The sequence below is a fragment of the Marmota marmota genome, unplaced genomic scaffold (assembly GCF_001458135.2).
Source record: "Marmota marmota marmota unplaced genomic scaffold, marMar, whole genome shotgun sequence".
Classification (NCBI taxonomy): domain Eukaryota; kingdom Metazoa; phylum Chordata; class Mammalia; order Rodentia; family Sciuridae; genus Marmota; species Marmota marmota.
The window spans coordinates 5297374-5321580 of NW_026000153.1; the positions used below are offsets into that span (position 1 = coordinate 5297374).

At 41.4% G+C, this 24207-nt stretch overlaps 1 protein-coding gene across 7 annotated transcripts in view; it reads left to right on the forward strand.

The window, feature by feature from the left end:
• Creb5 (cAMP responsive element binding protein 5) overlaps positions 1 to 24207 on the forward strand; it is a 401653-nt gene that overhangs the window by 87361 nt on the left and 290085 nt on the right. For all 7 annotated transcript variants that reach the window (XM_015490176.2, XM_048786389.1, XM_048786388.1 and 4 more), the window contains one exon: positions 5242 to 5363. In XM_015490176.2, the coding sequence (XP_015345662.2) occupies positions 5242 to 5363 (122 nt within the window). The remainder of the gene's footprint in view (positions 1 to 5241; positions 5364 to 24207) is intronic.

The following is a 24207-nucleotide window of genomic DNA, read 5'->3' on the forward strand; positions in this document are numbered from 1 at the left end:
TTTGGAGTTATCCCTTTCTCTTGCAGCAAATGCTACAAAAATATGCCACAAATCATGACTTCAACTTCTCCAGTTTTCTAAGTAGTAAAAATTTTAATGTCCCTTTCCCATAATTTTACTTTGTAGCTTCCATAGCTACTATGAGCTGATGGAAATCTTTGAGAGCTGCTTTTTTCTTTTTTAAAGTAGTTTTAGCCATATATGCGTTGTCTGTTGCACTGATAATGTGTCAAAACTTATTAACTTTCAGGCATAGTTTGAGATTTGGAGTTATCCCTTTCTCTTACTGAGATATTCCTTGCTGAAATGGAAGCACGCACACACACACACACACACACACACACAAAAGGTGAAGGTGCAGTGTTTCCTACCCTGTACCTGGTGGGTGAATTTCTAAATCATAAAGCCAGGTTTGTGGCCCTCTTCTGGATAGATACTCAAGTAGGCTGTCAACATGGCAAGTGTTCTTTCCTTAGCTGTTCTAGTACCAGAGCTTCTAAGAAAAGACAATCCTTTTTGCATTTTAAGAAATAGACCCAGCAAGGAACCAAATACTGGAATATGACAGACTTTGCAAAGACATTTTTTAAATTATGTTTTTTTTGGGGGGGTGGGGTGGGGAGTGTACTGGGGATTGAACTCAGGGACACTCAACTACTAAGCCACACTCCCAGCCCTATTTTGTATTTTATTTAGAGATAGGGTCTCACTGATTTGCTTAGTGCCTCACTGTTGCTGAGGCTGGTTTTGAACTCGCGATCCTTCTGTCTCAGCTTCCAGAGCTACTGGGATTATAGGCATGTGCCACCATGCCCATCTTAAAATCCCTTTTAAGGCTTATCTTTTTTAAAATTAACTTTTTGTTTTTAACTGACACATAATAATCTTACATATTTATGGAGTACAGTGTGATATTTCAATTCATGTAGTACATGTGATGATCAGATTAGGGTAACTGGCATGTCCATCATATTAAACATGTTTCACTTATTTGTGTTGGAAACATTCAAAGTCCTCTCTACTAGATCTTTGGAGATACACAACAAATTGTTGTCACCCATAGTTATCCTATTGTGCTATAGAACATTAGGAGTTACTCCCTCTATCCAACTGTACCCCCATCCTGTTAACCATTCTTTTTACCACCCAACCTTCCCATGTTCTCTTGCTACTTCTGTGAGTTGAACTTTTCAGCTTCTCTATATAAAAGAGAACATGCAGAGTTTGATTTTCCATTCCTGACTTATTTCACTTTGCATAATATTCTCCAGCTCCATCCATGTTGCAGCAAATGCCAGGATTTTACCCTCTTTTATTTGGTACCAATCATTCTTGTCCAATTCGTAAGGGACTCCCGCAGGACCACCAGGTATAGGAAGAGAAGTGGGTAAGATTTTCTGCTGGCTCTTATACCAGGTGCTCAGGTCTCCTGGGAACCCAGTGTGCTATTTGCGAACTCTCTGGGAGAGCGGGGGAATGTGCAGGTGTTTAGGCAGCATCAATACAGGTGTATGAAACCTTTCGAGTCAGGTGAAGTTCAAATTCAAAAGTTATTAACTTTGAGGTTAGTTTGAGATTCGGAGTTATCCCTTTCTCTTATTCAGATATTCCTCCCTGAAATGGAAGCACTAAAAAAAAAAAAAAAAAAAAAAAAAAGGAGGTGAGCATAAAACCTTAATCAATCATCTCAGCTTGGAATTCCTATTGAAACCAGTTCCTGTAAGACCTGGGAGCATCTTTTATCTCTACTGAATGAACGCTCCTTACTACAAAAGCATAAGCTATTATTATTCAGCATATAGAAATTTCTGATGCCAGAAGTCACTGGTGTGTGCTCTTGGATCTCAATAAGATAACTTTTGCAAGCATTTTGGTTTATAAACATGGATTTTAACCACTAACTTCAGGTCTAGTTCCAGTAGGAGCAGTTATTTCATATAGGTATTCATGGGACTGAGAAATTCCACCACTTTATTTAAACCATGGATAGATTGAGCTGTCCCCCTCTTTGAACATTTGTACATTTCCTGGCTTGCTTGGAACTGGTACCGGGTGAGATCAAAGACAACTACAGATCCTGTACTGAATTCTAATATATGTTAAAAGCTAAGCTCTCTTTTCTGGTTCCTGTCGTAACTAGAAAGGAGAGCTCATTCACAAGAAGAAGATGAATTAAAAATTAGGAAGAGCCAAATGTGAATATAGATATGGACTTTTTGGACTTTTTTTTTTTTAAATATGCCGCAGCAAAGAAAATCACATTTGGTGACAATCCTAGGACCACCTTCTGGGCTTTCTGCTCTGGAGGTGGAAGCAGCTGTCTTTGCAACCCATGACCACCCTCACTCCATGGCTTTTGCTTCCTGTTACTGAAGAGGCCCAAGATGATGGGCAATGTCCTCCAAATCCCTGAACCTCCATCCAACTCCTTTGTTTGTGTATGTAGGTGTGTGCTGGTATCTGGGAATAATTTTGCTTTGGAGCAAATGAGATACTCCCCTCAGCTGCATACAGCTTGGCCCCTCACCTGCTGTCCTGCATTTAATTTCATGGACCGTCTCCTGACTCCTCTCAGAGTTCAGGAGTCTCATGGAGGCTGCTGGGGTGATTTTCTCTCTGCCTTGAATCATGGCCTGTAAGTGCTCAGTCTCTACCAAAGATGCATAGAGGAACAAAAACCTGTATGCTAAATTTCTATTGATGACAAGTGGCCTCATATTTCAGTTCTGTTTTGAGGTGTCTTCTCAGAATTATTCTTGTGAGATACTAGAGAATTGGGAGGCTTATCATGCAGCTCTATTGTATGGAGGATATAAATGGTTCCAAGAATGGTTCTATTTCAGAAAAACCATGAGATATTAGGTTAACCAATTCATGATAAAATTATGTCTCTCTCTCTGTCTCACACACACACACACACACACACACACACACACACCTTTTATTTCTATTCTGTATTTGCCTTACATCTTCTAGTCAGAAAACTGCATATCTAAGCGTTACTTCTGACTTTATCACTAGTTCCCACCATTACTGATGTTCCCATTTGATGTCCTTTTAATAGTCAAATATTTCTTGGCCTATGGACAGTGACTTTTGAGCTAACCCATTAGAGGGGTGACTTTAGAATTTATAGAATCTGAAAACTTTAGAACTTTCTTTGAAAGATAAGAAATACGAAGGACAGGAAATATGAGTAACTTCTCCAGAATCATGCTGTTTTCAAATATAGGTATCTGGATTGTCAAAATTGTCTTTTACACACATACATTAGAACCTTTGGACCCCGGAGGGCAAAGAGCACAGAATTTAGATTGAAAAGGAATTGTGTCTGACAGTAAGCGATAACTTAGTGGTGAGATGGCTACAAGTTGTGAGACCTTCTGTGAGGAAGTTTATTTTTCAATTTAAAAAATATTATTCACCCTGTTTACTTTATAGAAGTACAAGGATTCTACAGAATATGAGTGAAAATGTTTGTAAAGGACAAAGTCCTGCACAAATATTAATTTTGACTTCCATAAGCATGCAATAGTTTTATATATAAATATATAATGCATAGATATATATGTATACATCTTAATAAGTTAATTAATGTGCTAATAAAATAATTCTCAACAAAAGCCGATCTTTTCCAAATCTCATAAATGCCCAATTTATGATCATCTGTGGTTGGCTTTCTGCAGACTAACAAGACAGCTTCATATCTTGGAGATCAGGTTAAGAATAGGGAAGAATACAGATGGAATTTTGCTGCTCTGGAATCCAAGTCAACCTTTTGGAATTTTAATGTCCCTTTCTCATAGTGAATGAAGAGCTGATTCAGTGGAGATATCCAACCATTTTCTGCTTCATGGATATTAAAATAGTCTTTGAAGCTCTGTGGATATTTACTGATTTACTGGGATTAACTACTCCACATAATTTAGAGAAGTAAATGTAGTTCTAATTTATTGTAATATAGATATTTATAGAGTGTAGGAATGGCAGATTTGTTTCAAATTCGGGGTACTCATCAGTTGCCTGGTGGTGCTGGCTTAAGAACTGTGTAGAAGGAGATGCTGAGGCTACATGTAGGTTTGGTGGACAAATGCCACCATCAATCTGGCAGTGTCCATCATAGGCTTAGGTAGAGAAAACACATGTAACAATGGAAATAACACTGAGGCTTTGGTTGTAATCCTGGTGTCGCCATCATTTACCCAGGAGAACTGAAGCAAGACCCTCAATCACTCTGGGTCTCAATTTTTCTCATTTTGGAAAAAAAAAATTATGTGGCTATCCTTCCCTCCATGAACTTTATGTCTTCTTACAAAGGCAGTTCACACATTGTTATTCTTGTCAACTCAAGTACACTTCAGTAGGCAGATGACTGTCCTTAGTGATTATAAAGGCACAATTCCACCTTACCTACCACCTAGGATCTTATGAGATTAGATTCCAGAAAATGCACATGAAAATATTTCATGAACAGCAAATGCTACAAAAATATGCCACAAATCATGACTTCAACTTCTCCAGTTTTCTAAGTAGTAAGCTCTCTAGAAAGTCAAGAATATGAAAGAAATTCTTTTCCTTTTAAAGAACATTCTCAGAACATTCTTTTGGCTACAGCAAAGGAAAATAAAATTAATAATGATATTTTTAAATGATGGAAACTGAATGTGTTTGACTTGGAACCTTTTATCATCCTTCTATGATTCTCAGAATGAGATAGAATTGCTGAAGTTTTTTCCCATTAACAAAAAGGAACTATCATGATTGTTTGTTTCTTTTTGTTTGCTGTAAAACTTTAGAAAGTCTTTTGTTTCTTTTCTTTCTGCCCTCCTGAAGTCAGGCTTAACATTGGCACAGAAGATTTTTGGAATGATTTTAGCTAAATCATTTTCTTTCAGTTAGAAGAAGAATTAAAAAAAAAAAAGACAAAGTTACACAATTGTAATGCATAATCAAGTGATAAGAACTGCAGTCAAGTGGAGGGCAGCAAGGTCTTGTAAAGTTGTCCAGAGGGAGATGTGGGGGGTCCCCAAATACCACAGTCTTCCATCCATTGTATTCCTACTTTGGAGTTGATGGTTTTCTTTGCTTGTCCGCTATCATTTCATTTAAAGGACTGGGAGGTTGTGGATGAATGGCAGGCATCTTAGTAAGCCAAGGGGAGGGTGTTCATGGATTTAGTTCAGGCTTCCACTGGCTTTTGAGAAAGAGCCCCATTTATGATCACTGGGCCTCTGTTTTCAGATCAGACTCCGACCCCAACGAGATTCCTGAAGAACTGCGAGGAGGTGGGCCTCTTCAGCGAGCTGGACTGCTCCTTTGAGCACGAGTTCAGGAAGGCTCAGGAGGAGGAGAGCAGCAAGCGGGTAGGTTTGCTTAGGAGGATACCTGGAGAGGTGCTTCCCTAACACTGGCTAGAGACTTCTACACGGAAAGCAAGTGACACCACAGAGTCCATTGAAGTTGCTTGAAATAATACTTCATGTCTTTGCAAGTGTTTGCCCCTGATTGTGATAGAATCCAAAGCTTGGATAAATCATGAGAAAATAAATGTATCAAATATTAAATTAAAGCAAAAAAAAAGTTACCTGATTCTTGAAGCTGTGTGGATAAACTCACTATTTTGATTTTCAACCAGTGGTTTTATTTTGCTAAATATTTAGCATCAGCCTTACGTGGGTGGTGAGCACAGAAGACAAGAGTCAAAGGGTAAGAGAACAGCTGAATCACAGCCGCAGGAGAGGGGAGTTTATCTGGTTTGGGCCCAGCTTATAACTGTGTGTGTTTCATAATCTTCCACAGATTCATAATTACTTCCTGTTTATGTTACCTGGTCAGATTATTGAACACCTCTTGTTGGTGAAATAAATACGTTAGTTACAAGTATGGATCGTTTGTTCTTAAAAATGTAAGAAATTGGGCTGGGGTTGTGGCTCAACCGTAGAGCAGTTGCCTAACTTGTGAGGCCCTGGGCTCGATCCTCAGCACCACATAAAAATAAATAAATAAATAAGGTATTATGATCATCTACAGCTAAAAAACATTTTTTTTTTAAAAAAAGCATATCTTTTAAAAATGTAAGAAAATCAGGCTGGGGCTATGGTTCAGCGGTAGAGCACTCACTTAGCACATGCAAGGCCCTGGGTTCGATCCTCAGCACCACATAAAAATAAATAAATAAAGGTATTGTGTCCAACTACAACTCAAAATAAATAAATAAATGAATAAATAAATAAATACAAATGTAAGAAATTCACTTTATGAAATCCTTTAGAATATATTCTATTTTTATCATAACATTGTGTGGGGATTATAAAATCACTTTACACGATGAAATAAAGAAGATGGGGTCACAGATAAAGGTGACAAGGATGCTTTTTAGTATTTTTTTTGTCACTGTCATAGAGCATTACTAATGTCCACAGCGTACTGAAAAACAAATTAGACACAGTCCATGAACAGAAAGTTAAAACGTGAAAGATGATTGAAAGGAAGGGCCAGCTAGGTACTCATGAATTCCAAAGTTTCAGCTGTTCCAACTGGAGAGGAAATTTTAAAAGACTGACATTTCTCTGAGTGTTTCAAAGTCTTTGAATCTTCCTCTCTGTGAAATTATAATAATCCCCCTCCACCAGATTTTTCATGTCACATTCTTACATCATGATAGGCCAGGGCTTGTATTCAGTTTGTACAGCTTTAGGGGGAAAAAAATCAGAAAAAGAATTGATATAAATATAAGAGGGGTACAAAATCTCAATTCATTTTATTTATTTATAATTACTTTGTTATTTATATTTGACACTCTCGTCCACTACCCAGCTAAATGACATAGAGTGCCTTTTTCTTGTTTGAAAGCAAATACTTATATAATAAGTACCATTTACTAGGCAAATAATAAAGTTATGAGCACTTTAAAAAATTAACTCGATAAAAATACAAGGTATAATTCTATATCTCATTGCAATGGAAATATATTTTGAAAAGCCATGAAAATAGCAAAGGACAAGTAGAAAGTCTCATCTAGTAAATTTCCTCTGGTTGAATAATCAATTTAGTTCATTTGGTAGGTTCGCTGATGTAGAAGACTGTTAGAGGAATTAAGTTTGGTCATTTCTTGAGATAATCAAAGTTGGCTTCTTAGATAAACTGAGCCATTGAAAGATGTCTGCTTGGCCCATGTTGTCTTCATGTCTGGTAGAATGGTTTTAATGCTCTTGCTTTTCCTAAAGACATTTCACCAAGAATGGTTTTGTGAAGCTCACGGTAGGGGTGTGGTTTTCAATATTCTCCATTGCATTATACATGATTTCCTATACGAAGCCAGTGTGAGGAATTCTTGCAGAACTGAATTCCAGGAAATGATTTGCTTCCCCCAAAGAACTGAAATATTTTCTCCTCCTGGACATGAGAGTCGTGTAACTGGTTGTTTCTCTTTTCGCTTTGACTGCTAGGTGAACAAAAAGCCAAATTTATTGCTTAACTTGGAGAACTTTTTAGAACACTATGATGAGCCATATTTTACTTCCTCTGTGTACTAGACTTTCAGTTCTAGTTCATATTTTCTCTGGTCCTGATTTTTAATTAAAAAAATTTTTATGCTAACCATGTTTGGTGAGTTGCTGTAAATGCCTTGTGGGTTGGGAAGAAGTACAAATCATTAAAAAATTAAAATAATTAGGTAAACAACATTGAGAAAGGACTATTGCAACTGTAGAACTATGTGTTTTCTTTCTTTTAAATGCTTCTCATAGTCTGTGGGGATGATTCATGATGGGTCTGTGGGTGGCAGTCCTGCAGCCAGCATGCCCTGTGGTTTGCCTCTTAGGACGCCACAGTTTCATGCCCCAGCCTCACTTGCATGCACTAGAAGCTGGTCTGCATTTGGGCTGTTGAGGCTTCCTCTTTCTTTGTCTCATTTACTCAGGTGGCCATCACTACACTAGAGGGTATCCTCTGGAGGCCTAAAGCACAGAACTCATCCAACAGCCAAATGAACCGTTGGTGGATTCTACCTAGTGTTTCTTTGGAAGCTGGAGGGTGTGCAGAAATAAAGAGTAGGAGGGATGCTCCCCAATCTGACAATACCCTTTTACCTATTCCCTGGACCATTTCTCCAGATGTGGACATCTCTGGCACACTGCCATCTCCACATACTACTTCATTTATTCTTTTGCCTCTTGAAAAAGTAGAGACACGAAGTCCTTATTCAACACATAGCTTATTAGCTACCCTGGAGTGTTATCTGCTCTTTTCCTTCTTCTCTGCTCTCAGATGGTTATTTCCTTTTAATCTGACATCTCCAGTTCTTCTGGTTTTTCTTTTTTGCCTCTGAGCCCTTTAACAAAAGACTTGCATTGGTTCATGAGCACGTTTTTTGTAAAGTGGAAGATGGACTAATTTATCTGGAGAGTTTGTTTAAAAGCGTTCTTGTTTGAAATCTCTAAGTACTTTATACACAAATATGGGGAGGATTAGAAGAAAATCCTGTTAAAGAGCAAATAGAGAATTTATCCTTGTTTAAGCCATCTAACTGCCGATTGGTGAAAATCCTGTTCTACACATTCTATAGATTATCCTGAAACCCTTTGCCCCAAACATCCCAATATGTTAAGGACAGGCTATCAGCAGGTCAAAAAGCCCCAATATCTGTATCAATGTTACACAGAGCAGATAACATATTCCATAATTGCCTCAAAGTTTTATGTGAATGTAAACTCATAGCCTCATAACTCTTTAATAAGATCCGCCCCCCCCCAAAAAAAGCATGTTGTAACTCACTAGCAGACATCACAAATCTCAGCTTGCCTGTGGCTAAGAACTCAGGATAGTCCATGTCCTGAAACACACAGGATACTTTGTTCCCTAATTTTTCTTTCAAGAAATATTTTCAGATGTCCACCATATGCCAGGCACTGTCCAAGGCATTTGATAAGCATACCATTGAATAAAGATGATAAACAATACAAAGAGTAAAGAAGTGAAGAATCTGTCTAACATTTCAGATGGTGATAAGTGCTATATGCAGCAGCGTGGGGCCCTGGGAGGCTGAGAGCCTGAGAGGGCATTTCTCACTGATGGACATGTAAGCAGAGATGTAGAGGAGAAGGCTGAGCCAGGTGCCTACTGGGGAGAAGAGTGTTAGAAGTTGAGAGAACATAAGTGCAAAATCCTGAGGCTGGATGACGTGCTGCATGTTGTAGGCATTGCAAAGGGGCTTCTTTGAGGGGGGAGATGCCGATAAGGCCAAGACCTGATCCAGGAGGGCCTTGCAGGTCGTTTAAAGAGCTTTGGCTTTTACTCCAAGTGAGATGGGGAGCCACAGCACAATTCTAAGCAGAGGAGTGATGGGATGTGCCTTATTGTTTTAGAAAGATCACGTTGGCTGTTGAATTGAAAGTAAGTTGTTGGAGGGCAGTGGCAGAGACAACAGTTAAGAAGATATTAAAAGAATCTAGATTGAAGATGAGAGCAGATTATCCCACAGTAGAGATGGAGGAGTTGTTAGATTCTGGATTCAGTATGAAGATAAAGGCAGCAGAATTTGCTGGGGATGGATTAGACTGGGGAGTAATAGGAAGAGTAGAATCAAGAATGAAACCAGAATTTTGGCTTGTACAACTAGAAGGATGGAGTGGTCTATGGGAGGAGCAGGTTGGGCACGGGGCGGAATTGGGAGGTTTGTTTTTAAACTAAAGTGGAGATAGTGGATCAGCAGATGGATGTACAAGTCTGGAATTCAGGGGGAAGAGAGACTGGCTGGTGTAGTAATTCCACAAGAATGGGAAAGACTTTTCTGGGCCAGAAGTAAAGGGAGTAGAGAGTTCTAAGTATAGAGATGGACAGAATCTTCCAGAATCCTCCAAGACAGAGACTTCAGTGCTCTTCAGTGTCCAGAGATGATGCAGAAGACTGTAAAGCTTGAAGAATCAAGTCAAGAAGAGAACCCTAGCTCTTACGGAAACGCTGAGTAGACAATCTGTGCTGATTCTGTGTTCCATATTAGAGGAGAGAAAAACAGGATTTTAATAAGAGAAAACAAAAAGAAGGGTGAATCAATCTTTTATATTTAATTACCTTTTTTTTTTTAAAAAAAGAGATTGAATAATATACATCTAGGAAGCAGGAGATAACTTCAACATATAAGAGATGTTGTGTATTTGTGAGGAAGGAAGGGCAATCGAAGGGACAACAAATGAACTCCTTTGTCTTGCTGAGAGAAATATAACATTACAGCCTAACATGGTTAAAGACCTGAGATGAAAAGCATGCTGTATAAGTGCTAAGTGTTGCTATTCTCCCATAGGACCTGAATATGACTCATTATGATGCAGAAATAGCAAATTAGGACATTTCCATGCTCTAGAATTCCTGCCCAAATGATGAAAAGTGCAGTCTTTTCCCCAGAGGGTGTCGGCTGTTTAGCACATGGGAGCAAGGGACAAGCTCCAATCTTAAGATCTTGGATCCCAGCTCCATAGGAGTCACAGAAGAGGGCCTGGCCAGGTCAGCCTTGGTTCAGAAAGTAAGCTGTTCAATCTGATTCCATTCTGAACCTAGAAATCCTGTTACCTGATGTCACCAGTTCCTTGGAGAGAGAGGGTGCAGAGAGGGAGCCCCTTTGCCTTCTCACCAGCCTTGCTCCTGTGAGCCACCAGTCAGCCTGGCCATTCTGTGGGGCAGGGATGAGTGGTGCTGGATGGGAAATAAGATGCCAAGTTGAGCAAACTTGCAACAGCTGCATGTTTCCGGTTGTGTTAGCATGTTGCTTCTAAGATACTTGTGTAAAACAATCCCTTCCTCCCCCAGAACTCTAGAGAAAAAGAATATTCTGAAACTTAAACTTGGTTTTATCCAGGTTTTGAGAAGTCACTGTGTTTGCTTAATCCTAGTAGATGAGACTGTTTTTGATCTTTTCCATTTTTTATCAGCATGACTGAAAGAAAACACCCCTCGACGATGATATTGGAGATGACAACCTATTTCTTTCCCACCCCACTGGCTGGAATACCCATGGCTTGTGTTAGAAGGATTCCTCTTATCCTCCCATTTCAGCACACTGTAGATGTGAATAGCATTCAACTTCCTCCTCATAGGTTAGAATTATGCCCTCATCTTAGGTGGAATTTGATGTTGAAAGAGAATCTGGCTTGATCTTTGCATCCTACTCAGGGGAATGACTAAACCAGTGGATAAACGGGAAGCTATTTCATATGTTTTAGGTCACTGGGATTTAGAAATAATGAGTACATTAATAATATTTAATTTAATAATACCAGGGATTATTAAAGACGGTTATCCACTACCACATATGTGGGTGAACTAGGGTGTGATCTTAAGTTCTGCCTTGACTTTAAAATAGAGTGGACAATAAAAAAAAAACTCACAGGACTTTTTATTTGTTTGTTTGGAGTGGAAAATTAGGGTTTCCTAAAGCTGCAAAATACATACTGTATTATCTTTCAGAGTGACCCCTTGATATCAAATGAGTTTGTGCCCACAGCTTGAAGGAATACTGATGAAGTGGATACCAGGTATTGGTTTATCATCTCCCTCTGAGAGTTGTATATTTGGATAATTTGGACCTTGACAGATGAATCCTTACCAACCGACTTTCACAGTAAAGAATTATCTTACCTCCTGAGACTGAGGACTTCCCTTCTAGGCCTAAGTTTGGAAGTTTGAAGCTCTGCCTTCAAGCCAGCCTTATAAGGCAAGTCAAAAGGGGAAGGTCATGGTAGCAGTAACCGTAGATGAATATCTCCTCACCTGTGGCAGGTTTGCTTGTTCTCTGAGTTTAGTATGAATTGTTTAAATTATTTATCTCATGCTTTATTTATATTTTCTATCATATGGAAGATACTGTGGTGAAATAGAGGGAGGTCTCTACTGGATGTCCTTTTGAGAACTGATCCAAAGTTTCCAGAGGCTTCCGTCAGAATTGGAAAGTTTGTGCATTCCTGTGCCCAATGATGGGGGTTCTCCCCTGAGGTGCCCCTAAGTTGACTCCTGTTTCTATTTGATGCTACAGAGTAGAAGAGATGGTGAGAGGGGTTGGATCCAGTCTAATAGATACCATAATAATTGCTAGAAAAATCTGGTCATTCATTTGGGAATCTCTCCTTGACTTGCATCAGTGTTTCCTGCTCACTTATGACTGGGTGTGGTAATGCCCAAAGCATTTACATATTCATGAAGCATATTCAGGTTCACATAGGACATTTTAAACATGTTATTAATGATAATTTGATTTTGGTCCCCGTAGTTAACTGAGAATAATGACAGACAGTTATACTAGTAATATTTCCCCCATTTGAAAAACAAAGAAACACAGGAGTGAGACAGAGGAGACTGGGTGGGTGGTATGCATTACTTGTTCTGGCTTTTCTCCTACCTCTGTGAAGGTCCCATCTCTGCCTCCTTGGTTTTTGGAGATATTCAGTCTCAGGTGGTTTCTGTTTACACTTTCTCTATAGAAAACCTGCAATTCTGGCAGCTTAGCACTGAACTCCACCCAGACAATTCCTTTATACACTTAGCCCTCGCCTTGCACCCAGATATTAGCCTCTAAACTCCAGTAGCACTGGACTGGTGTTCCTCCTTGAATACACCCTGCTGTTCCTGACAAAGCTGCTTGGAGGGCTATGCCCACAGACCCCACCATGTCTGAGTCCTGTTGGTATTGTCAGAGGCAGATTTTACTCACTCCCTACAGGACTCAACTTTGCTCTGTCACCCCCCTTTCCTTGCCTTCGTGTGCTCAGGAAAGAGGCCACAGATCTTCCCTTTATTTTCCATTCTTGTTACCTCATGCTCAGTCATCACCACTTCCTGCTGGGGTTATTGCTGAAGGGTTCAAGAAAGATACTTGGTTTTATTTTTGGTGGTGGTAAGGTACTGTGAATTGAACTCAGGGACACTCAACCACTGATCCACACCCCCAGCCCTATTTCGTATTTTATTTAGAGACAGGGTCTCATTGAGTTGCTCAGTGCCTTGCTTTTGCTGAGGCTGGCTTTGAACTCGTGATCCTCCTGCCTCAGCCTCCTGGGCCGCTGGGATTACAGGCCTGTGCCACCACGTCCGGCCAAGATACTTGGTCTTTAGGGTAACTTTCAAGACCTAGCATTATTGTCAAATAGGGTGCATTTTAATCAAAAAGAAAAAAACCCACTAAAATGTTGAAAAGTAACAAAAACAACAAAATACAACTTTTTTCTTGAAGCTGCTTTTCCTTTCTCTCTTGTGGTTCAGTGGAAAGCCCATTGTTAAAAGGTAGAGGAGTTGGTGCCGGATGTGCACTGGAAGCTTGATCAACATAGCATCTGCTGTATTTTACTACATACTGCATCATCATGTGGTCAACCAGGTCCTGTTTCTAGAACATTCTATTCATGAAACATATCTTAAAAGATCAAAGGTCAGAGTTGGCTAAAAAAAGCGACCAGGGGGAAAAAAAGTAGCCCAAAACTCAGCGGAACCCTGGAGCTCCACAGGCAACATGGTCAGCTCAGAGCAGCCTGCAGTGCCTGCTCACTGGCTCTACCCTGCCTTCCCATCAGGCGGCCTGACTGTAGCTGAAAATTAGTGCAATTGAATTATTTGGCTGGAATGATCCTCACTAAAACAATTATGAAGCTTGGCTTTAGGGGCTATGAAAAAGGCAGCTTTTCCCAGCAGGAGATGTTCTCATCAAGGTGATCTTTCTATTCCAGGCTGGGTTGGGTCCTCAGCTTGTTTAAATCCCTTCTTACCTCTCTGGAGGCAGGCAAGCCAGAAAAGGATTTCAAGGTATTAACCCAAATGGAATCACACCATCAAATGGACACTCTCCTCTGAAGGAACCAATTTCCCCAGCTGTGAGTAACTCAGGATTTCCAACACACCAGACAGGCCCACAGAGGCAGCTGCATACCTGGGCACAGGAGGCCTCTGCATATGCAGAGGAAGCTCCTGCTGTTCTCCACGGGCCTTGCATCAGTGCTCCCAAAGGCAAGCAGGAAAACAGATCTGCTTTCTGGGCCAGATTCAAATAAAATGACTAAGAGATGAAGCTTCCGTTCCAGGCAGAAAACAGCACTCACATTTGAAAAATCAGACCAAAAATTGGACTCTGGGAGCATCTGTCACAAGGTTACTTACCTGGGCCCCTCACAGAGATGTGAGAAGAAATTGGCATTGTTAAAAGAGGAAAGGAAAATGGTATAATAGTTGCAAGAAATCGTCTGTGCCGCCATCATCTCATAAATCCAGGTGAAAGTTAAGTGTGGGTAGGGGCAGGAATGGGAATGATTTACTCTGGGAACCTTGCTTAACATTTGTATGTTGTTAAGTTATTTCCATACTGATAAGTCTGAGGCCAGGAACTGGAATTCCGGGCATTCCTCCTGTCCATATTTCTAGCACGTTGACCTTCAACTCCAACCTGTGGTGCAATCGCTGACTTTCCTATCAGAGCCGTGTAGGACACTTTCCTGGTTCTTCACCCATCTCCCACCAAAGTCCAAAAACCTAGGAAAATTGATAGCAAAAGGGTGGATTTCCTCCCCTGAATTACCTGTGTCCGCATTCCTCACTTTTTAGGACTGGCTATTCTGGCCAACCAGAGGGGCTTACAGGTTGGCAGGGTTAAAGCTCAGGTCAGAGTGAGTCCCTTGGGTAGGCACGCATTGTGACACCTTCCTCCTGCTCAGTGGGTCACCTGATGCAGGCTTCACCTCACTGGTTTTTCTTTTCTTCTTTGCTTTCTGGAGTCTTAAAGGTTATCACTTAGTCTGTTAGCGCCTGCGACTCTGTTCTATCTGATGGGTCCCGATGTCTTTTCTGGCTCTTGAATGAAGTGAAATTTCAAAAGGATTTTACTCTCAGCATCTCCTCTAAGCATGTCTTTTCTGAATAAATTCATGACTGGCAAGATGCGAGCAGAGTGTAAGATGACATTTTGGTCTTCAACTAGAAGGCACAAGTGCGTCATTGTATTTGTTCTAGAGGGAGAAGGGGGAATGTCCCACGGGCAGGCTTGGGCTTCATTTGTTGGCACTGAGGGTATTCCCACCTTCTTTCTGAAGTGAGAACTTCACATTTTGGATTTGGTGTGGCTGCAACCACAGGCGTCCCTGAGATTTGAGTTGTGTGCAGAATACACCATCTGTTATATGAAAACTTTGAAAGTTGACTTCAGTGCTGACCAATTCTGGCCTGCGCTGGTGCTGGGAGCAGCCTTTTTCTGTGGCTTGCTTTATGTTACAAGCAGCCATCTCCCCAAAGAAGAAAAGTGGTTGTGTTTGGTGTGATTCTCAGGTTGATTGACTACAGATGATGCAGTACCGGTCCCACTGAATCACAACCATTAGCAGAAAAGTCACCTCCTTCCTGGCTTTCCCGCTATGATTTGTTATGCACAAAGATTGGGAACTTTCCCAGGGGATTTATGAATGCAAGGCTATGGCTGGATTTGTGGGCACGTTGAGCCAGGCATTCCTGTTCATTGCTCTCTAACCAGAGCTTGGGGAGAGGAAGTTTCAGTGCTCCAGAATGTAAAGTGCTTGACAACCCTACCTTGGAGCCCCACCAGTTGGTCCCCCAGTGCTGAAAGAGAATGCTCAAGATGGTTCAGAATTCTGGGGGCCTCTTTTGTAGTACGATGTGTGGAAGGCTCTTTTCCATGCTGCTGGTCTACCCAGTGACAGCCTGGAATGTTTCTTGCACTGTTCCCACCAGCCCAGGTGTGGAACGAACAGCAGTGATGTAGAGGGGCATCTGAGTTATGCATGAGAACAAGGAATCTGAATTCTGTTCCGTCGTTCTCTAAGTCACATGTGTTTTCGTTTTCTCACCTGTAAAATGGCCTTTCAACAATCTAGAAATTATAAATACAAGTATTTTGGATAAATATACTGAGATCTGAAGGAAGTTAGAGCTGATCCCCAGGTAGGGAGTGTTAGTTTCATATACTCCTGCAACATCTCACCTAAAATGTCTTTTCAGACATTTTGTGGACCTCAAGAAGTGTCCCAAAGGGATCCCGGGAACAGAAATCCAAACACCACATTCTCAGAGACAATAACACAATGTGATGTCAGGCTTGAAAGCAGTGTCTTCCTCATACATCAGGATAGGGAAATACCTCCTTGTCCCTGATCTCTGCTGGAGTGTTTTTTTTTTTTTTTTTGTGTGTGTGTGTTATAAGAATATACACATTCATGCATATGTTTTAGTCAAAGTAGGAAATCTGTGCTTTATGAGTAATTCTTTGACCATTTCTTGGAAGTTCTTGTAGGCATTCTGATCATGACCTAGAATTGCCTTCAGTGACGTTTAGTACCAGCACTTACAGACATTTGCTATCTAAATACAGCTCTGTGAAGATGGCATGACAGATTGGTTCATCAGCAAAGTGAGAACTTGGACTTGCTCTACCATTAGTGGTTGTAGTTTGTACAGATTCAAACACACATGCCTTCCCACAGATCCCCTTGTGAACAGAGGCACATATTGCAAGACAGCTGGCCAGGGCCAGGGGTGTAGTCTGTGACCACTGGAGACAGAAGCTACTTTGACCTCATTATGATAGTTCTCCTAATTGAATGCAATAGTCACAGACCACAACTACCCCACGCTGCACCCCTAATAAACTGTGCTGGTATATTTTTCAGGGAAAAAAATGACATCTATGGAATACTCAAGTGTTATTTTCTCTTCTGAGATTTTACATCTTTCCCTTCTTAAATCTGATTGCCTTTTGACAAAATCTCACAGTGCCACAGCAGATGTCCAAATCATGTAACAGTGGTTTGTAGTAAAAAAGTACTGAGAGCTTGTGTTTCTGCTTAAATCAAACTGAAGATATTCGTGAGGAGAGATGTTCAAGAAGCTCACGCAGGACGGTGGAAGGCGGCTACACATGTCTCTGACCTTTGCGAATGGGTGGGCAATGAGGGGAAGGAGCAATGGTGCTCTGGTGTGTGCTAGGAATGGCTTACCTGTGAAAATGCTGTGTGGTTGTTTCCTGGGGTTTAGGCAGCTCATCCCTCTGGACTTACTGACTTTTTAAAATCAAAGGGTAAGAATGATTTCAACAGAGCCACATCCCTCCGTATGAACTAGTTGACGCAGGCTGTTTTTAAGCAACTTAGTGAACTCACACTTGTTTACCCGGTTCCTCCCCCTTTATTTCCGAGTCATAGCACTTACTTCCTCATCCTCAAGCCTTAGTCTTTTGCAAGGCTCCTTCCTTTCATATTGATCACTGTGACCATTTGACGTATTGGCCAGCCAGAGAAGGAGGTCCAAACGAGGAGGATTACTAATATTTGCATTCCCTTTTCCTTTTTATAGAAAAGAGGAAAGAGACCAAGTCTGATTTTTTTTTAAATGATCCTCACTTCCTACGACCCCCTGGCAGGGGTAACCTGCTCCCAGTGCCAGATCCCTTCCTTAACAGCTGTTTGGTGATTCTGTGTCACTGGGTGGACTGTAAAATCAAGCATATCCTTTTAATTACCTGTTCATATTTCAGCAGTCCTGAGCTCCATGGCGGAGGGAAAGGGGATAAGCCTTCATTGTAATGGACTTTTAGTAAGACTGTCTCTGAGATAAGAGTCCTAAATCTTGGCAGTGTCTCTAGAGCACACACTTTGTGATTGCACACAAATTCTTGTCTCCCCAGAGCCACATTGTAAATGGAGCACAGTGTGCTGGGCTGGGTAATAAGATCCTGCAGATATGTTTTAGAGCAAGGTGCACTTTTGCTTTATTTATGAAGATAGACATACTGGTTGAGGGCTTAATCACAGCTGATAAATCATTTTAAGAAAGCCTATTAGAACCATATGCTGATTTTTTTGCATTAATACAGTGTGTCTGTTTCCAGTCTAATAAGACAGGGTTTTTCCTCATACGCTCTGTGTCTTTCCAGTGTGGACTATTTATCTGTTTAAGTGATATCACTTGTGTGGGAGCATTTATCTCTTTAAGAGGTACCATTAATAAAAGAAGGTGAAAGGAAAGGGGGAAGGAAAAATAGTGAAGGCGCCCACTGCACAGTGTCTGCACGTACCTGAGTGTGCATGTGAGTGTGTGTATGTGCATGTGTGTGTGTGTGCGTGTTTATGGTATTACAAAGGAAAGAGTCTAAAAGCTGAGAACAGGAAACATCTCAATTAGAGTTTCGGAAGGCTGTGGATTGGTCTTCACTTGGCATAAGGTAGTCATTTCAGCCCAGGTGGTTATAATACTGTAGTAAAAGATTATCTGAAGTTTGTGGGGAGGGGAGGGCTGTGCAATGACATTTTGGTTACCTCACTTCTCCCCAAGCTAGCGGACGTTGGCCCCAGGAACAGGTCCCAAGGCTCTTTAATGAGAGCCATATTGGGCCTCCAACTCTGAGCCAAGTTCTGTTTATCACTAATTGCAGGGGTGCCTTGCAGATCTTTTCTATTATTTCCTGATTATACCCTTGCTCTTTTTATTATCTTGCCAAAATTCAAACAGTAATAATTGCATGATTTATTGTTTATTTATAACCCTTCTACTGCTTCAATCCCTGTATTTAGTAGATTTTAAAATGGTAATAGCTTTGACCAAAGGACTGGATTTTTTTTTTTTTTTACCTTCCACAGAGAAGTCATGTATTTGGGAATCTCTCTTGGCTTTCTTCAGAACCCCCTCCATGGTCCTCCTTCTCCAGAAGGTTCTGTCTCTGACTATATACATAGGGCTGTTTTTAGTGTGCAGAGAGAGTTCTTTGTGCCAAGAGAACATTCTAGGAAAGGATATTAATTTATCCTTTCGGATTACATCCAGGTTGGGCTATATGACTCTGAAGTTTCTTTCCAACTCACAGTTTCCAAGATGGAGATAAGTGAAAAGCCTATTTTACACACATTTAGACAGTGTGGGGAAATAGGATACTAAATTATTAGACATTGAAATTAGAAACTGGGGAGAATGAAATTCACTTCCATTCACTGGGCTTCTACTCTTTGTCAGGCAGTGTTCTCCAAGTTTTGTTTACATTATTCCCCGATCATCACAACAGCCCTGTGAGATAGGTATTTTTTGTTTTCATTTTACATAATGAGCAGTTAAAACTGAAGAGTTTAAATACTCAGTTGAAAGTCACAAAGCAAGGAAGTTGCAGACCCAGTCTTTCTATATGGGGCTTTCTACTAGAAAATTCCTGTGTTTCCCACTATTTCAGACTGCTCCTTCTTTTATTTTTGTATGGTCCATGTGTGTTTTAATATAATTTACTTAAAAATTGTATCTTATAGAAACTTTGCAAAAAACCCCATCAAGCCATAGTTGACCTCCACAAATAACATGAAAATATCTCGACTGTACCCACTCTGTCGTGGGCTTTTAATAGTCCTCCCTCAGACTTCCATAGACTCTCCAATCTCAGCTCCAGATTATTCTGTGTTCTGCAGACATGGCTGCAGTTAGTTTGGCTTGCCCCAGAACCTCAGAACGAAAGGCAGCTGGATGTCAATATATATTTTATAATGCCACCAAAGACAGGTGATCCACCATGTCTGTCCTGCTCACCCATTGCATACTTGTAGTTCCAAACCAGGCATGGGACAATCCTCCCATCTCTAGCATTCTGTGAGTGACATCCTCCTGCTGGGAGACATTTCCTCCCATGCCTAGATGTGGTGACTGCAGCCTTCCTGGAGTAAAATGAACATTTGTGGAGTGAGAATGTATTTGGAGCTTACATTAGACTCCAGTACAGGAATACTGTTTGACAGCTGCCTTGAAGAGGGCCCACTGGTGAGGCCAGTGCTGTGGACTAACCTTGGGATTCAAGACATTGCTGCACCGCTATTTCTGGGTGTCATGGGAGTTTTGGCGGAAGGACAGATTGGTCACTGGTATATAGGCTGTCATGACTATTATTTGTTTAAATGTTGGATCTTTAAGGAAAGCTTTGCCATAAACCCTCCTTCTACCCCCAGCTTCCACCACTGGGAATGTTTCCATGATGTCCTCCCAATTCAATCCAACAAATGTTTATGTCAGGCTTAATGTGTCCCAGGTGCTGTGCTGGGTGGGCCAGGTGCCAAGGCTGCGTTCTAGTGAGGGAACTGCTGGTCATATGGGGAAAGTTAGGTTCCATGATGGGTCCTAAGCTCTTTTGGGATCAAGTACACAGTAGAAATAGCATCGGGTGTGGCTACTCAAAATTAGCTGAGTATTCCTCATGATCTGACCCCAGCTTAATTTTCCAGTTTTCTCTCGTCCTTCATGACTTTCCTGCTCCAGGAAAATAGAATATGCCCTCCTGCCCTAAACCCATTCATAGCTTCACCTCCTCACTGTGCCTGCTCAGACAGCCATCTCCTCTTGCAAAGTGTTCCAGCTTCCCTCAGCCTTGATGGAATCTATTTAAGCCATTCATGAAAGCCCATGTCAAACACCAGCTCCTCGAAGCCTTCTCTGGTGCCCTTCACTGATGCAGTCTTGGCACCCCCCCTCCCCAGAATTCTGTGATGCTTTTTAGTCCTTCTCATGGCACTTTCAACTTCCTGTCTCAAGTTTTGATATTTACTGCATCTGTCCTTGGGATGATGAGCCATGTTATATCACAGGGCTCTGCCAGCCCCACCAGTCATTTTCAACCCCACTGCCTTATGCACGGAAGAAGCTCCATGAAGAATTATTGGAATGAGTGACAGAATGTCCTTACCCAGCAAGATGACATTACTTGGTTTAGCGGAGGCAAGGAGAACCCAAGTGCCTCTACCTCTGAGGTGAGAAGTGTCTTCAGAGAGTTTCAATGGCCTTTTTCTTCTTCAGAAGCTTTCAAATTCATGAAGGAGGCAGAATGACTGAAGATAAACCATACCCAGCACATAGGTATTGGTCACTAGCCACAAGCACCATTGGGATACAAAAGCCATCACTCAGAAAACTCAGGTTCTTATAATAAAGTATGATAAGTGTTTTTCACCCTAACACAAGCAGGTATGTTGTGTGTATTGTGTGTGTGGCAGGAGACTGGGAGTATCAGTGGTGTGCTTGGTGAAGTCACCTAACATTATGAGCCTCAGACTTCTCATCTGTAAAATGCAATAGTAATCACTTATGTCAGAAGATGTCACTGACGGCATGAAAATGCATATGTAAAGTGCTCATAGAGCTTGAATGCAGTGGTTCTCATTCTTTTTCTCATTCCCTTCACTACAAATATGCCCAAGAAACAGAGGCTGCTGGGATTTCAGTGCCAAATCTGGGATGGGAAATTAAGCCAATTCTGTATGGTTATAATTTTTCCTGGACTTCAGGTAGCAGTCCCTATCATGGCTACAGTGTGCCCAGACTAAAACCTTCAAAGGCTTTAGTCAAAATGCCGAGGTGGATTTCGGGACTATGATCTGTACTGAGTAGGAGATAATCTTTCTGTTGTTACAGGTGATTATTGCATAAGTCAAAAGTCTGAGGGCTTCCCCAATGTTTTCCTTCACAACTCAGGTAATGGAATATATGTGATATTTATTTTTAGGAAGCTTCGACAGATGTTAGCTAGGCTGGCTTCCAGGTCAGAAAAAGTATTCAAGGATGATTTGTTCAGAATATTATCATGAAAGTGTCCTCAGGACCAATCAAAATCAAATCTTAACATCTTTAGAACATATTCACTTAATCCTCAGTTACTTACCTGTGGAACTATTTATCCTACTTCTACTAATTCTCTTTGCCTTCTTTGGCATTTGAGCAACTTCTGGGAAAAGACATGCCTCATACTGGATTACCAGAATTTTGGTTAACACAAAGCATTGTTGGGAAAGAAATATAAACCTTGCTTTGGACAGATTTACCATCAAAGTAGAGCTCATGGTTTGGGCGAATTTGGCCATGTTCACTGGTCACATTGGCTATGTGGACAGCTGAGGCCAGTTGTGCACAAAACAGTGCTGCTTAGTTGCCCGTGAGTCATGGTCCCTCTGAGAAAGTGGTCAGGGGACAATCTGGTCTATGCACAGGATCAACCAGTGGGACCATGCAGCTCCTGAACCTTAAAGTTTATCCATTCTTCCCTCCCTCCCTCCCTCCCTCCCACTCCCCTTCTTCCTTCCTTCCTTTTCTTTTCCTTTCCCTTCCTCCCTTCCTTCCCCCTGTTGTCTTTCTTTTTTTCCTCTCACAAATGTTACAGACCTTGTCAGGTCCTCTATTCTGTTCTTGTGGCACTTAATTCATCCATATTTCATTATTTCTGTGACAACAGATGCCTAACATCTGATCACCTTCTCTGCACCCCTTACCAAAAAAAAAAAAAGAAAAGAAAAGAAAAAGAAAAAAGAAAGAAAGAAAGGAAGGAAGGAAGGAAGGAAGGGAAATCTGTGAAATAGTAAATCACCAGTGGTTGGTAGGATCTTGACTTTTCCACCAGGTGCCAGAGAAGGGCTACACATCAGAGAATCAGAGCTGAGGTATTACACCTTGGCCTTTTTGGGAAAATTTGATTAGTTGCAGTGAGGCAGGCACAAATGGGTTTCTCCAACTTCTGAGAAGTAGTTTGGATCCATCACAACCACAATTAACATCACCCTTTCCTAAGTGGAAAACCAGCTGCCTCAGGAAGAGCCTATCCTCCTGATTTTCCTTTTGTTTCTGGAACCAAATACCCTAAGGTCAGTGCCACACAGCCGCTTCTATTTCAGTGTTTACCAAAGTGGCTTCTCTGTGGAAATAGGCTGCCTCAGAAACACCAGCATCACGTGGTCCTCATCAAAGATTCATGTTTTGGGCCCCTCCCTCCACTGACTCCACAAAAGTCTGATGTGTGGCAAGTTCCCAGGTGAGGCTGACGCTTTGGGTCTGGGGACCACACTTTGAAAAACCATTATTGTTTTTTTTTTTTTTTTAATCACTGTGCTAAGTACTCCCTTGTCAAATATGTTCACTATTTGTTTAATATCATCCCTCTTGTGGAGAGTTGCCATGTGCATTGGCATTTCAGAGAGTTCAAGAAATGCTACATGAGAGAAACTTGTTCAAGCCAGCCTGAGCATTCCATAGAACAAGGATCCCACAGAACCTACAAGGCTCTACTGTACTGGAAAGAGTTTGAGATATCCAGACCCACTGGCCATGTGTCCTGACCAAATCAGTATTTTAGGCCTCCATTTTTATCAACCTTGAAGTTAAATCAGACCTACGTTGACATGTGCTCCAAAGACACTTTGAACATGTTCACAGATTTCTTGAAACTTGGGGCCTGTAGCTTCTCCCTGTCTGTAAGTGAGCAGGTCTTCAAGTCCACATTGATGCTTCTATAATCAAGGGTAATAGTTCATGAAGAAGAAAAACAGCCAGCGGGATAGTTTTTGGGAATCCTGTGACAGTAGGAATGCTCAGCATTTCAATTCTAAGTTATGTGAAAGCACTTTAAAGCTTTAACATGTTGTTAATTTTTTTTTTAAGATAATCTTGCCATTGCAGAATAGGTGTGCTTCTTGCTGTTTTCAAAGACTATGATTCTGGTTTCCCTCTTGGCCATCCTCTGAACATGATGTCAGAATCTCTTTTTTGTCCTCCACAACTTTAGGGATGTTCTGATCCTCACTCTTTAAAGGTTCAACCTCTGAGAGGCAATGAGAGGGCAGAACATTGGTGACTTTGCAATAAGACCCCATAAGCAAGGGAACACCCCAGTCCTTCTGAGGCAACAGACTTGGAAGCCAGAGCCTGATTTTATGAAGAAAAGCAGCAGATTCCAGGTTCTTCTACAGGAGCTGGAAGCTCCGTGGTCTGGAGCACAGCACTGGTTTCCTCTGTCGTGTGTTTCTGCGGCTTCCTGGGCTAAGTCCACAGGAGCCGGGCTCCAGCTTTTCCACCAGAGGATGCAGGGAAGAGGTCACTGACTGTGCAGCTTAGTTGGTGGCCTGCTCCGGCAGTGCCCCCGGCTGAGGAGGAGATGCTGAGGGTGGAAGGGAACTTTCTACAGGGCTCCCGCAGAGGGCCCTGCTGGCAGGCAGAGAAGGGTGGGTCAGGAAAGAAGGGAAGGAGTGAGGCAAGGGGAAAAAAAAAATCACAGATGTCCTGAGTCTCCACAATTTTATCAAAACTTTTTTCCATGACTCATCTTGTGACTTTTCCCCAAATTTAACATGATAAAACCACTGGTCTAAGTATAATTAAACTGCAATTACCCAAGAGTACAAGGGCAGTGCATTTTAATCAACCCATTTGCCTCCCCCCCCCCCC